Source organism: Oncorhynchus mykiss, chromosome 2 (assembly GCF_013265735.2).
Source record: "Oncorhynchus mykiss isolate Arlee chromosome 2, USDA_OmykA_1.1, whole genome shotgun sequence".
Lineage (NCBI taxonomy): Eukaryota > Metazoa > Chordata > Actinopteri > Salmoniformes > Salmonidae > Oncorhynchus > Oncorhynchus mykiss.
Genome location: NC_048566.1, coordinates 60,654,117 through 60,667,686, shown reverse-complemented (window position 1 = coordinate 60,667,686; position 13,570 = coordinate 60,654,117). Strand labels below are relative to the sequence as shown.

The window sequence follows — 13,570 nt, the reverse complement described above, 5'->3', positions numbered from 1 at the left end:
CCTGGCTAGCTGGCTAGCTTGTTTAGTTTGTTATTTTCTTATTGACATGGATTTCTAAATAATTGCTAAGAATTTGGAAAATGATTGCAGTTTATCTGGTCATTGTTTTCAGGCTGGTTGCATTGGTTCTAGCTACAGTAGCTAAGTACCAAGCTAAAGCTTGCTAGCTAGCTACCCCCAGAAGTTTCTAATAACATCAAAGATATTTGTGATTGACTTTGTCATATTGAAAACCAAAGTCAATGTAATAGGGAGACGGCCTACCTCCAGTTTCTAAACTGTCATCAATGTTGACACAATGCAATATTATTCTGTATTTTGACTAGCTAGGATGAATCAGGTGCAACTGCTTGGGATGTGGCTGGCTGGCAGGCAGAAGCAGTAGGGACTCTCAAAGCAACAGGATCATCATCCTTTCTTCTCTGCCTCTGGGATGGTTGCATGTCAGGAACCTTATGGTCGGAGAGAATGTTGGACTAACTAGCTAACATTTTTATCCTGATAGTTTTATCCTGATCTTAGGTCAAATGCTCACTCAAACGTTTTCCCATTCAGAGAAACAAATAACTTTGGCTTATTACAAACGTGGTATTGTAAACACATCGTGTCCGGTGTTTGTGCCTGTTTGCAGAGTTTTAATATTATAGGAGAATGTGTCAAATGCACACAAAGAAAAATGTTATGTGCAGTATGTAAACTTGACATGGTGAACAGGAATTACATGTACTCACGGGTGGCCAATAAGGTCTGAAAGCCATGACTCTACTAAGCCACGCCTCCTGAAAATAACCTGAGGATTAATATAAAGGGCCCAGCTGCTAGGTCAACCCGGCATGAGAGTAAATAATACCCAAATGATGGTTTAATGAACCCTTGTTTGGGAAATCCTAACAACCCACCATGTTGGGTTATTCACGCAACCCAACTGGCTGGATCAAAATAACCCAACGTGTGTTCTGTTCGACATTCACCCAGCACTGGGTTACCAAATAATCCAAATTGGGTTGTTTTTAACCCCGCATGCTTTAGAGTGTAGAGAAGACATAGACAAGTCATAAACAAAACATAGACTTGATCACACAGGGACAAGAAATTGTGGCCAACTGAAAAGTATTTATTAATAAGTTTCTGTCCCAATGCTCCATTGCTAGCATCAGCCATGAAATATGATCACACAAACGTTTTCCCATTCGGTCAAACAAATAACTTTGGCTTATTACAAACGCGATATTGTAATCACAATCGTGTCCGGTGTGTGTGCCTGTTTGCAGAGATTTTAATGTTTTTTTATTTTTTTTACAGCTTTGACAGTGCTACTGACCATAGTGGTGGTGCTTGACTTCAATAGATTGCGCATGCAAATTCAGTGCACACAACATTCTATAATAGACTTGTGTTTTTTGATGTGTAAAATAGTGTTATTTGACGTGTATCTTTTGAGTATCTTTGGCAATCTGAAAAAAATGTATTCATACTTTTCTGTTCCACTAATAAAATTGATGTGTACTTTTGTTTTACAGAAACATACACTGGTGCAAATTATACCTCGGTGATAAATATGACAAACTCTGAGCTATGTGTTGCTTCTCAGCCATTTCTAGCATCAGCCATTAAAGATGCTCGCACAAATGGTTTCACATTCGGTCGAACAAATAACTTTGGCTTATCGGGATCTATATGTGGACTAATTTAACTCTCGGACTCAAACATCTTCTTCCTGCCATCCATGCCAGACTTGTCTTCAATGTTCTGACGCCAGTCTCCAACATTACGCAGTTCCTTATCCTGCAATAGCAACATAGTCAAAGGTTCAGGGTTTAGAATTCACTAAATGGTGTCCATGAAACCTTGAGATAGAGTGGTAAAGGCAAATAAGGCGGCTTGTTTGTCACGTCACATAATCGTTCCAGCAGAAGTTGTTTGGCAGCAGTTCTATGGCCAATTTTAAGGCTTGCAGTAGAAGTTGTCCCTAACCACAGATCTACTGTAGATGACCCTTGACCCTTCCCCCAATCCTACTTACAGTAGGGGGATACAAATATATCTCACTAATATATCTTAGTGGTTTGGGGCAACTCTATATAAATTCAATCAGCCTTATTAACATAGGCACCCTCTGCTTAGCTTATCTATGAACTCATTTCAGTAAGACCAACCTCTTACAATAGAACATAATAACAAGGCCTCAGGTTTGACAATAACAATGTCTCCCAATGGGTCACCTTGACACCCAGAACTAAAATCTTGTGTAATTGCGTCAGATGCTCGATGGGGGGGGGGGGGGGTGTTAGAAAAAAGACGTGTTAGAAAATGTGCTAATGAGACAAGTTAAGTCTCCACCCCTCTAAACGGAATCTCTCAGACAATTTTCGGCAAGTCTATGGTCCAAATGTCCCCTCTCCTTCTGAAATTCGAAAGACTTCTGAAATTGTGATTTGTCTACATGATCAGCAGTGACTCAGAGTAAGTGCACCAGAACAAAGTTAGTCGATGAGACAACTCTACAATATACTGTTGTGTTATTGAACAGTTACACACCTCTTCTTTCACCTCCTTCTTTACTTGTTTCAGGTTGGCTCTCAGATCCATAGACACCTTGTGCTTAGAGCCCAGCAGAGCCTGGAGCATAGCATCAGCAGACATACGCACTTTCCTCAAAGTTGGCTTCTTGAACTTGCCCTTCAAGTCAATAACTTTAATGTTTAAATCTTCAATCTGGTCAATGGAAGAAGAGAACAACAACTGTCAACACATTGTTTCTACTGATGGAATGGATTTCAAGTTTTAGGAGGTGTGAGGGAAAGTGAATTTCGACATACCTCCTTGGTGGATTTGTTCACTTTGTTCTCCAGATCATATCTCTCCTCATCTATCACGTCAATCTTATGGTGTAACTCTTTCAAGAACTCCTGAGGTGATATCAACAAATATCAGACATCAATAATAATAATAATAATCAGCATCATCATCATAATGATAATACAACTACTAATATTATAATTATTTTTATTATCTAATAGTGAAAGCGTTATTCAACACGTTTGAATACAGCAACAAATGTTGTAATTATCTTTATACAAAGGCACATCCATCCACACCCCACTCCAAATATATTCAGGGTTAGACCAAACTTTGATTGTGGAGTGAAATACCACATTAAAGATGCACTCCATATATTTTTTTTATCTTTCCTGTTGAAAACAATATCCCAAGTATATTTTCTTGACACAACTGCAAACTTCAATGAGTAGGGCATTCAAGGAGTTTGTCTGATGTGATGGCATCGGCCACCCCCCCCCTTGCTTGAGGAATATAATGTAATTATTAGATTAGTTGTTTGGTTTACCATTAACTGTTGAGTACCCCCTGGTAGGGACAGGGGAGGGCAGTTCTCTTCCATCCATCTTATTCTCTCCTGCTCATTCTCCTTTGCCTCTTCTTCCAGTAAGCCTTTAGCAATGGAGAGCATCAAGCTCTGGAGACAATGAAAAGCATGCAGGTTACACTTATGAAAAGCCTAGCCCGACCGGAATCAGGTAGACTTTTTTGTAAACAGGCTTTCATGTGTTCTCCAGTATAACCCTTGTATTTATGGTTGCTGACATAGCCGAAGGAAGCAGGGGTGCTGGAGGTGCTGCATCACTCCCTGATTCATTGAAATAATTTGGGCAAAATTGTAGTTTTTTAAATTTAAATTAAAATTTTTATTACTCCTGTCTGTACAGACATAAATAAAATACTACACCACAGAGCATAATTTAGCCACAGAAGATCAAAAGCTTCTAAAAATAACTGTGGATTAAGTTTTATCACAAGCATTTACAGTCGGGAAGGCCGCAATTTGGGCAGCACGCACACCTAATATGGAACATATTATTACGTTGTGGCCATAAACATATAATCCATAGAAGGGTTTTGGAACCTCTAACCCTGGAAATTTGATGGTTAAACTCATGGGTGAGATAGCAATGGCTGTCAGTCCTGACTTGAATGGGAACTGCTATCTACGGATTATATTTCTATGGTTGGTTGTCACTGTCAGGCTATAGGCACGAGCGCATCAAACATCACCGGTGAGTAGCCTAGGCTTCATATTCACCATTGGGTGAGTCACTGCCACTGGAAAGTTTGTTTACTAGCCTAGGGTCTCTTCATTGGCCAGAGCTATTGTTTGAATTTAAGACCAGGTCGTTTTTATTACTCTCAGTTTGTCATGGTCAGAGTATTAAAAAAATATAAAAAACATTAAAAAATATTCTGGTAATGTCATGTAAATGACGTAGAATTGCATGGAATTAGTTTATAAAAGGTTTTTTTTTCAGACACAAAAAACGCCTCAACTATATTTGCAATTTATTATAAATTGCAAATGTAATTTATTGATAAAGGAGTTTTCACTCTCCCCCCCTCCCCCCACCAGCACCCCCAACTCAAAGCATGTTCCCATGGTTGCTACTGCAGTAAAAAAATTATAATAATGAAACAATGATTAACATCAGATATTTGAAAATGTTTACCTTCAGGTAATGCCGCCGACTCGAAGACATCTTTTTCCTGTGGAGGTATAATATATTGTTTGATTTTTTTAAAAAGGTTAAGGGAAAACTTGGACTGGGTCATTTACGTCATAATAAATGTTTGATCATAATCTTTGTTCGTTCTAAGTTACTCACTCTGACATCTTGGCGTTTCTTTAATTTCACACCCTGTGAAAAAAGAGAGGTCAATTATTCATAGTGATGGGCACTGATATGGAAAATTTGTATTGATATACAGTGCCTTTGGAAAGTATTCAGACCCCTTGATTTTCCACATTTTGTTAGGTTACATCCTTATTTTAAAATGTATTATATAGTTTTTTTCCACTCATCAATCTACACATACCTCATAATGACAAAGCAAAAACAGGTTTTAAGAATATTATGCAAATTCATAAGAAATTTAAACTGAAATATCACATTTACATAAGTATCCAGACCCTTTACTCAGTACTTTGTTCAAGCACCTTTGGCAGCGATTACAGCCTTTAAGTCTTCTTGGGTATGATTCTACAAGCTTGGCACACTTGTATTTGGGGACTTCCTCCCATTCATCTCTGCAGAGCCTCTCAAGCTCTGTCAGGTCGGCTGGGGAGCGTCACTGCACAACTATTTTTAGATCTCTCCAGAGATGTTCAAACGGGTTCAAGTCCGGGCTGGGCCCCTCCCTAAGCCACTTCTGCATAGTCTTGGTTGTTGTCCTGCTGGAAGGTGAACCTTCGCCCCAGTCTGAGGTCCGGAGCACTATGGAGCAAGTTTTCATCAAGGATCTCTCTGTACTTTGCTCCGTTCATCTTTCCCTCGATCCTGACTAGTCTCCCAGTCCCTGCTGATGAAAAACATCACCACAGCATGATGCTGCCACCACCATGCTTCACCATAGGGATGGTGTCAGGTTTCCTCCAGACGTGACACTTGGCATTCAGGCCAAAGAGTTCCATCTTGGTTTCATCAGACCGGAGAATCTTGTTTATCCTGGTCTGAGAGTCCTTTAGGTACCTTTTGGCAAACTCCAAGCGGGCTGTCATGTACCTTTTGCTGAGGAGTGGCTTCCGTCTGACCACTCTACCATAAAGGCCTGATTAGTGGAGTGCTGCAGAGATAGTTGTCCTTCTGGACTGTTCTCCCATCTCCACAGAGGAACTCTGGAGCTCTTTCAAAGTGACCATCGGGTTCGTGGTCACCTCCCTGACCAAGGCCCTTCTCCCACGATTGCTCAGTTTGGCTGGCCGGCCATCTCAGTCTTGGTGGTTCCAAACTTCTTCCATTTAAGAATGATGGAGGCAACTGTGTTCTTGGGGACCTTCACTGCTGCAGACATTTTTTGGTACCCTTCCCCAGATCTGTGCCTCCACACAATCCTGTCACTGAGCTCTACGGACAATTCCTTCGACCTCATGGTTTGGTTTTTGCTCTGACGTGGACTGTCAACTGTGGGACCTTATATAGACAGGTGTGTGCCTTATCAAATAATGTCCATTCAATTGACTTTACCACAGGTGGACTCCAATCAAAGTGTGGAAAAAATCTCAAGGATGATCAATGGAAACAGGATGCACCTGAGATCAATTTCGTGTCTCATAGCAAAGGGTCTGAATACTTATGTAAATAAGGTATATCATTTTTTTTCTTCTAAAAACCGATTTTCGCTTTGTCATTATTCGGTATTGTGTGCAGATTGATTGTGTGTAAAATATTTAATCCATTAGAATAAGGCTGTAACGTGACAAAATGTGTAAATAGTCAAGCGGTCTGAATACTTTCCGAATGTACCGTAAGTTGCAGTTTAAATTATATCATATCAGATTTATAAATAACATTGCAATAGTGGCATGCATTCAGGGTAGGCAGGGCGTACCCATGTGATAATCAAATTCAAAAAGCTGTTATGCTATTTAATGTTTTTTTCCTCAATGATTCTGGTGATTTTATGCTCAAAATCTCAAAATTGTCTAAAACTGCATCAAAACCTAAGTAAAGGCACCAGGGTATTCATGCCATTCTATCCATCCATTCAAATCCATTAGAATCCTCGACGCAAGATCTTATCTGACTCCAGTCACTGTTAATAGACAGGGTCAGCATGGGCATCATTGCTTTGCCTTGCTTGAAGTAGCTTAAATCGAGACGATTATATATTTTGAGATGCATATTGCATCAACATGTTGTCTGGGTTTTGTACTGGAGTATGCTGTCCAGAGGCAACCACCATGACACCATCTCCTTCAATGCTAGCTGTTGGCAGGTGAACAGAGTGAGAACTGGACTTTCCATTTGTGTAACGGCTGTCTGTGGTGGAAGAAAGTGAGGACCAAGGTGCAGCGTGGTACGTGTTCATATTTCCTTTAATAAACTGAACAAGTGAATACACGAAAACCGAAACAGTCGCGTATGGTGCAAACACTGAAACGGAAAACAACTACCCACAAACCATAGTGGGAAAACAGGCTGCCTAAGTATGGTTCTCAATCAGAGACAACGATTGACAGCTGCCTCTGATTGGGAACCATACCAGGCCAAACACCTAGAAATATAACACACAGAACCAAAACACAGAATGCCCACCACAACTCACGCCCTGACCAAATTAAAATAGAGACATAAAAAAGGAACTAAGGTCAGGACGTGACAATTTGTCTGAAATGTCATTACCATTTAAAACTTGTTACCCAGACTTTTACACATCTTTCACATTTACTTTTATTTTGTGGACTATGGAATGGAAATAACTTTGTGTTAGTGTCACAAAGTGGAGAGAGTTTACTTGCTAGCTAGCTAAGGGATTCAATACCGGATGGCTGAAAAGGTAAGAGATAGCTATATTTTGCTAAATAAAGTGATATGTTGTGTTTGCTATGTTGTTAAAAATATGTATGTGAGTGTTATAGCTACTATGGATTACTTGTTTTGATTGTTGTTTTCAAACTACACTAGCAGCCAGCTAGCTAGGGTAGCAAGTGTAGCTAGCTTGTATTTTAAAAAATGATGACAAAGTGAAAACATGCTTTTAGAAATGTTTGCAAATGTATTGAAAATGAAATACAGAAATATCTCATTTACATACAGTTCCAGTCAAAAGTATGGACACAACTACTCATTCAAGGGTTTTTGTATGTTTTTACTATGTTCTACATTGTAGAATACTAATTCAGACACCAAAACTATGACATAACACATATGGAATCATGTAGTTACAAAAAAAGTGTTAAATAAATCAAAATATATTTTATATTTGAGAATCTTCAAAGTAGCCACCGCTTGCCTTTGCACACTCTTGCCATTCTCTCAACCAGCTTCATGAGGTAGTCTTTTTTATTTTATTTAACCTTTATTTAAGTCACCTGAAATTCATTTAAATTAACAGGTGTTCATGGCTGAAAGTTAATTTGTGGAATTTATTTCCTTCTTAACGTGTTTGAGCCAATCAGTTGTGTTGTGACAAGGTTGGTGGTGGTATACAGAAGATAGGCCGATTTGATAAAAGTCCATATTATGGCAAAAACAGCTCAAATAAGCAAAGAGAAACAACAGTCCAACATTACTTTAAGGCATGAAGGTCAGACAATATGGAACATTTCAAGAACTTTGACATTTTCTTAAAGTGGCTTCGAAAGTTTCTTCAACTGGAGGACCACCACAGGAAAGGAAGACCCAGAGGATAAGTTCATTAGAATTACCAGCCTCAGAAATTGCAGCCCAAAAACATTTTTTCACAGAGTTTAAGTAAATAGACACATCTCAACATCAACTGTTCAGAGGAGACTGCATGAATCAGGCCTTTGTGATCGAACTGCTGTAAAGAAACCAATACTAAAGGACACCAATAATAAGATGAGATGAATGGATGATCTCCGCATGTGTGGTTCCCACCGTGAAGCATGGAGGAGGAGGTGTGATGGTATGTGGATGCTTTGCTGGTGACACTGTCAGTGATTTATTTAGAATTCAAGGCACATTTAACCAGCATGGAATTCTGCAGCGATACGCCATCCCACCTGGTTTGCGCTTAGTGGGACTATTATTTGTTTTTCAACAGGACAATAATGCAAAACACACCTCCAGGCTGTGTAAGGGCTATTTGACCAAGAACAAGAGTGATGGTGCGGCATCAGATGACCTGGCCTCCACAATCACCTGACCTCAAACCAATTGAGATGGTTTGGGATTAGTTGAACCGCAGAGTGAAGGAAAAGCAGCCAACAGGTGCTCAGCATATGTGGGAACTCCTTCAAGACTGTTGGAAAAGCATTCCTCATGAAGCTGGATGAGAGAATGCCAAGAATATGCAAAGCTGTCATCAAGGCAAATGGTGGCTGCTTTGAAGAATCTCAAAGGTAACATATATTTTGATTTGTTTAACACTGTTTTGGTTACTACATGATTCCATGTGTGTTATTTCACAGTGTTGATGTCTTCGCTATTCTTCTACAATGTAGAAAATAGTAAAAAAAAAAATGAAAATCCCTTGAATGAGTAGGTACTGTAAGTATTCACACCCCTGAGTCAATACTTTGTAGAAACACCTTTGTCAGTGATTACAGCTTTGAGTCTTTCTGGGTCAGTCTGTAAGTGCTTTTCACACCTGGATTGTGCAACATTTGCCTATTATTCTTTTCAATATGTTTCAAGCTCTGTCAAATTGGTTGTTGATCATTGCTAGACAACCATTTTCAGGTCTTGCCATAGATTTTCAAGGAGATTTACGTCAAGACTGTAATTTGTCCTGCTGAAAGGTGAATTTATCTCCCAGTGTCTGATGGAAAACACACTGAACCAGGTTTTCCTATAGGATTTTTCCTGTGCTTAGCTCCATTCAGTTGTTTTATTATCCTGAAAACCCCCACAGTCCTTAATGATTACAAGCACATCCATAACATGATGCAGCCACCACTATGCTTGAAAATATGGAGAGTGGTACTCAGTAATGTGTTGTATTGGATTTGCCCCAAACATAACACTTTGTAATCATTATTACTTTAAAGTGCCTTGTTGCAAACAGGTTTTGGAATATTTATATTATGTACAGGCTTCCTTCTTTTCACTGCAATGTTGTTGATCTATCATCATGGCCTCATGGTGAAATCCCTAAGTGGTTTCCTTCCTTTCTGATAACTAAACACCTGTATCTTTGTAGTGACTGGGTATACGGACATATATTTTGTTTGCAAATAAATTCATTAAAAAATTCTACAATGTGATTTTCTGGATTTTTTTTCTTATTTTGTCTGTCATAGTTGAAGTGTACCTATGATGAAAATTACAGGCCTCATCTTTTTAAGTGGGAGAACTTGCACAATTGGTGGCTGACTAAATACTTTTTTGCCCCACTGTATTACCTCAATTACCTTGACTAACCTGTGCCCCCGCACATTGACTCTGTACTGGTACCCCTGTATGTAGCCTAGCTAATGTTACTTTATTGTTGCTCTTTAATTGTTGTTTTTCTATTTTCTTCATTCTTATTTGTATTTATTTGTTTACTTCAGTTTGTTTAGTAAATACTTTCTCAACACTTATTTTTCTTAAAACTGCATTGTTGGTTAAGGGCTTGTAAGTAAGCATTTCAATGTAACGACTACACCTGTTTTATTCAGCGTATGTGACAAATAAGATTTTATTTTATTACGATATACCCATTTCATATCGATACCAATATTACATCGAATTATTGATATTGGTGCCCACCACAAATTATTTTATATACATTTCTAACTAATTTAGTACATTACTTGCCAATGAGAAATTACCAGTTTTTTTTCCCATTGCTGCACTTGAAAGTGGGACATTTCAAATCTTGTCTGTATCATGAATTAGTTTTTGATTTCCTTGGCAACTTTTTGTTATAAACTACCTGGTTTTGTTTTACAGTGTAAAAAAATAAGAATTACAATTCACAATTATGTCAACTTATGTGATGTACCTACAATGGTTAAAGGTCTTAACTTTTCACATATTCTAAAGATTATCAAACTATCAAATTGTTTGTGTTTTCCATTCCTGTTCAGATTAACGTTGATGGAACGTGGGAGGATACCACATCCCAAAAATAATTACACGACTGTGTTCACCTAACCTAAACAGATGTACCAATTAACCTCTCCCGGAATCTCTTAAGGAGGATTGTGCAGTAGTCATGCCAAGTTGAGTCACCTAGGAATGTCCCTATACAGTGGATTCTGCCATAAGTGTTCTGCTAAGGGGAAACACTATAGCCTACCAATGCAAGTGAGGGCCATTTGGCCCTGGAAAAAAACAGCAGGGTCTAAATTAGGCTAAATATATGAGAACCAGCTGTTATCCATGAGAAGTGCCGTAATGGAAGGCTGAGAGATTATCAACAACCTGATACCACCTCTGTTGATGCCCACCTTACCCTCTAGAACATCTCTGGGATGGCAGAGATGTTCCACACCATCTGACATAAAGGTTCCCCTGCCTGCAACAGACCAATGAGACCACTCCAGTGCTTCAAGACTTACAACTACTTTGAGTTGGCGTTTAAACACCTGTGGTCAGAACTGATGTCAAATACCACAATAAAAGCCCCTGGATAAATCTGCTAAACCTAAATATCCTATAAACATGTATTGTGAATTTGATAATCCCAGTGCTTTCGTAAATTATTAGATGTGCCTTTGGCTCTTCTTCTTTGGCAGATGGTGCCATGGACAGTGACTATCCTCAGTAAAAATCAAAGAGGCTTATCAGCTGGGTAAGTTTGAAAAGGAAACTTCTTTCAAAGATGGTCATCATCGGTGACATTGATATCAGTGAAAAACATATCTAATTCCTCAAAATATACATAAAAAGTAGATCTGTGTTCTCCTTGTAATGAACATGAGGGGAGACAGAGTGCTGGTTTCAAGCACAGTGCACAGCAAATGTTTTTTGCAAAGGACCACAGGATGATGCAGGTAGCTGGGTCCAGGAACAGGCAGAATGTCATACACAGGGGGTCCAAAAGGGCAACAGTACAGGCAGGGAAAAGGCTAGTAAGTAGTCCGGGAGATCAGGCAATGGGTAGAGAACAGGATATCCAGCTAAAGTACAGGCAGGGAATAGGCAAAAAGCATCGTTAATCAGGCAGGCAAAACTATCATACACGGGAGGTGTGCATCATGGGCAACCCAGAGCGCTGAACGACATGTGTCACGAAACAAACAATACCTCACAGTGACGGGGTGCAAAGAACTGAACTAAATAGTGTGATACTATTTAGGTGTGTGAACAGGTGATTGAACAGGTGTGTGAACAGGTGATTAGAATTCAGGTGATTGGGATCTGGAGAGTGAGCTGCGTTCAGGGGATCCAGGTATTTGAGAGTGTGAGCTGGAAAGTGAGCTGCGTTCAGGGGATCTACGTGTTTGAGTGTGTGATTTGGAAGCAGGCGTTACACTCCTGACCAAAAGGGAACTCTTCTTGTCGTACTTTGGATATGTACACATCTTTAGAAAAACATTATTTGAGGATATTGCATACTAAAACGTATCAACGCATGTGATAAAAAAAGATTTCTGTGACATGAGTGTTGGTATCATTACATATACATAAAACCATGGAATATCAACATGCAGCCTTCAATGCTTGAAGTTAACTTCACACTTGATTAAACACTGATATACAAATGCAGTGACTTCATTCAGCGCACAAAGACATGTTTAGAAAGCTGACAATCACTGTATCACATTGCAATGGCAGGACAAAAGTCTTAACTGATATCACCTCTGTGATAACATAGTATAATCCTCTATGATCTCCTTTATTATGCGAACCCAATTAATCAACCTGAGGTAGCTGCTTTACCACGGTAACATGGCTTCCCATCCCCACCATCAACATAACCATCCTCAAGTTTGAAATACTCCAGCCCGAGCCTTCATCTTTAAAGTATTAGTTAAATCAAAATAGTTTGTGTTGACACCAAGATAAACACTGGGGGTATTATCCATCAATTATACAGTATGTGTCATGTTTCAGCACTTTGTCGGACCGCATATCAAGGCAGGTGACTGTATGAACATAGCCCACCTATATCTCCGCAATATTGGTTGGATTACCTCTTGTTTACCTCTTTACCTCAGAAATGGACATGGTGTTGATATTAGCAATGTCAAACGGCCCCCAACAGCATCTAAGTCGAGAACAACTGAGACACACCTTCCTGTAATGTAGAAAGTGCTGGATCTCTCTTTCACAAATGTTTGCAAGGTACTTCAATAAAAACATGCTGTCATCATAAACATTTGGGCAATAAATCTGCTTGAAACAACAACTCCGACAGAATTCAAGAAAGCAACACTACAAAAGCCTCCAGGTCCAAACAGATGCATTAAGTCCAAAACCCCCAATATAAAGCTAACATAAACCAGCACCAATGGATTTAAAACTAGGAAACAGAAAACGACTAAATGAATAGATCCAACCAATTCACCAGCAGAGCAGGCTGAAAGAATAGCAGTTCTTACCTAAGAGCTAAGTAGGAAGAGGAGAGCGACAGATTTTGGCAGAGGGATAGGTGAGACTGGCAAGTGGCTACAGCAGCAGATGGAATTATAAGATGGTATATATTGCATTCCCCAATGGCCAAGGAAATCCAATCTTTCTGTTTATGGAAGTAAATTCATCCACGGGCCAATAGGCTGTCAAGCAAGAACCCCCTCCTTCACACTTTCCTTTAGACAACAGCCTTATTTAGTACTTCCTTTTTGATTGGTTGTGGGTATCTTGGTTTACTACTGCCAGTTAGATAGGCACCTTCGCTTAGAAAGTGTGAAGAATTGAGAGATCGGATTAGAGTTGCTAGTGTGTTTGATAGGGAGATTTAGAAAAACATGTCAACAAAGAAGTGGCGGTGTGATATGGAAGTGTACCACCACCAGTTTAAGCAGGGAGAAGAAAAGAGGGAAAGGAGGGAACACTCAGTGATGAACGTTAAGGAGACGGCAGGTGTAAGTGTGACGTGATAAAAGGTCCCAGTGAATTTGTTTTGTCTGCATAGTGAAGGAGACTGTTCAGGAAGCTGTTAATCAAGT

At 39.4% G+C, this 13,570-nt stretch overlaps 1 protein-coding gene across 1 annotated transcript; it reads right to left on the bottom strand.

Moving 5' to 3' along the window:
- Positions 1–1,085: 1,085 nt before the first annotated feature.
- Positions 1,086–13,086, bottom strand: LOC110492948 (troponin I, fast skeletal muscle). Its single transcript, XM_021567377.2, has 7 exons — positions 13,004–13,086; positions 4,674–4,706; positions 4,518–4,554; positions 3,347–3,475; positions 2,820–2,909; positions 2,539–2,715; positions 1,086–1,785 (listed from the first exon to the last, which is right to left on the bottom strand). The coding sequence occupies exons 2-7, from the start codon at positions 4,679–4,681 to the stop codon at positions 1,690–1,692; spliced, it is 537 nt and encodes a 178-aa protein (XP_021423052.1). The 5' UTR covers positions 4,682–4,706; positions 13,004–13,086; the 3' UTR covers positions 1,086–1,689.
- Between the last annotated feature and the right edge of the window lie 484 nt (positions 13,087–13,570).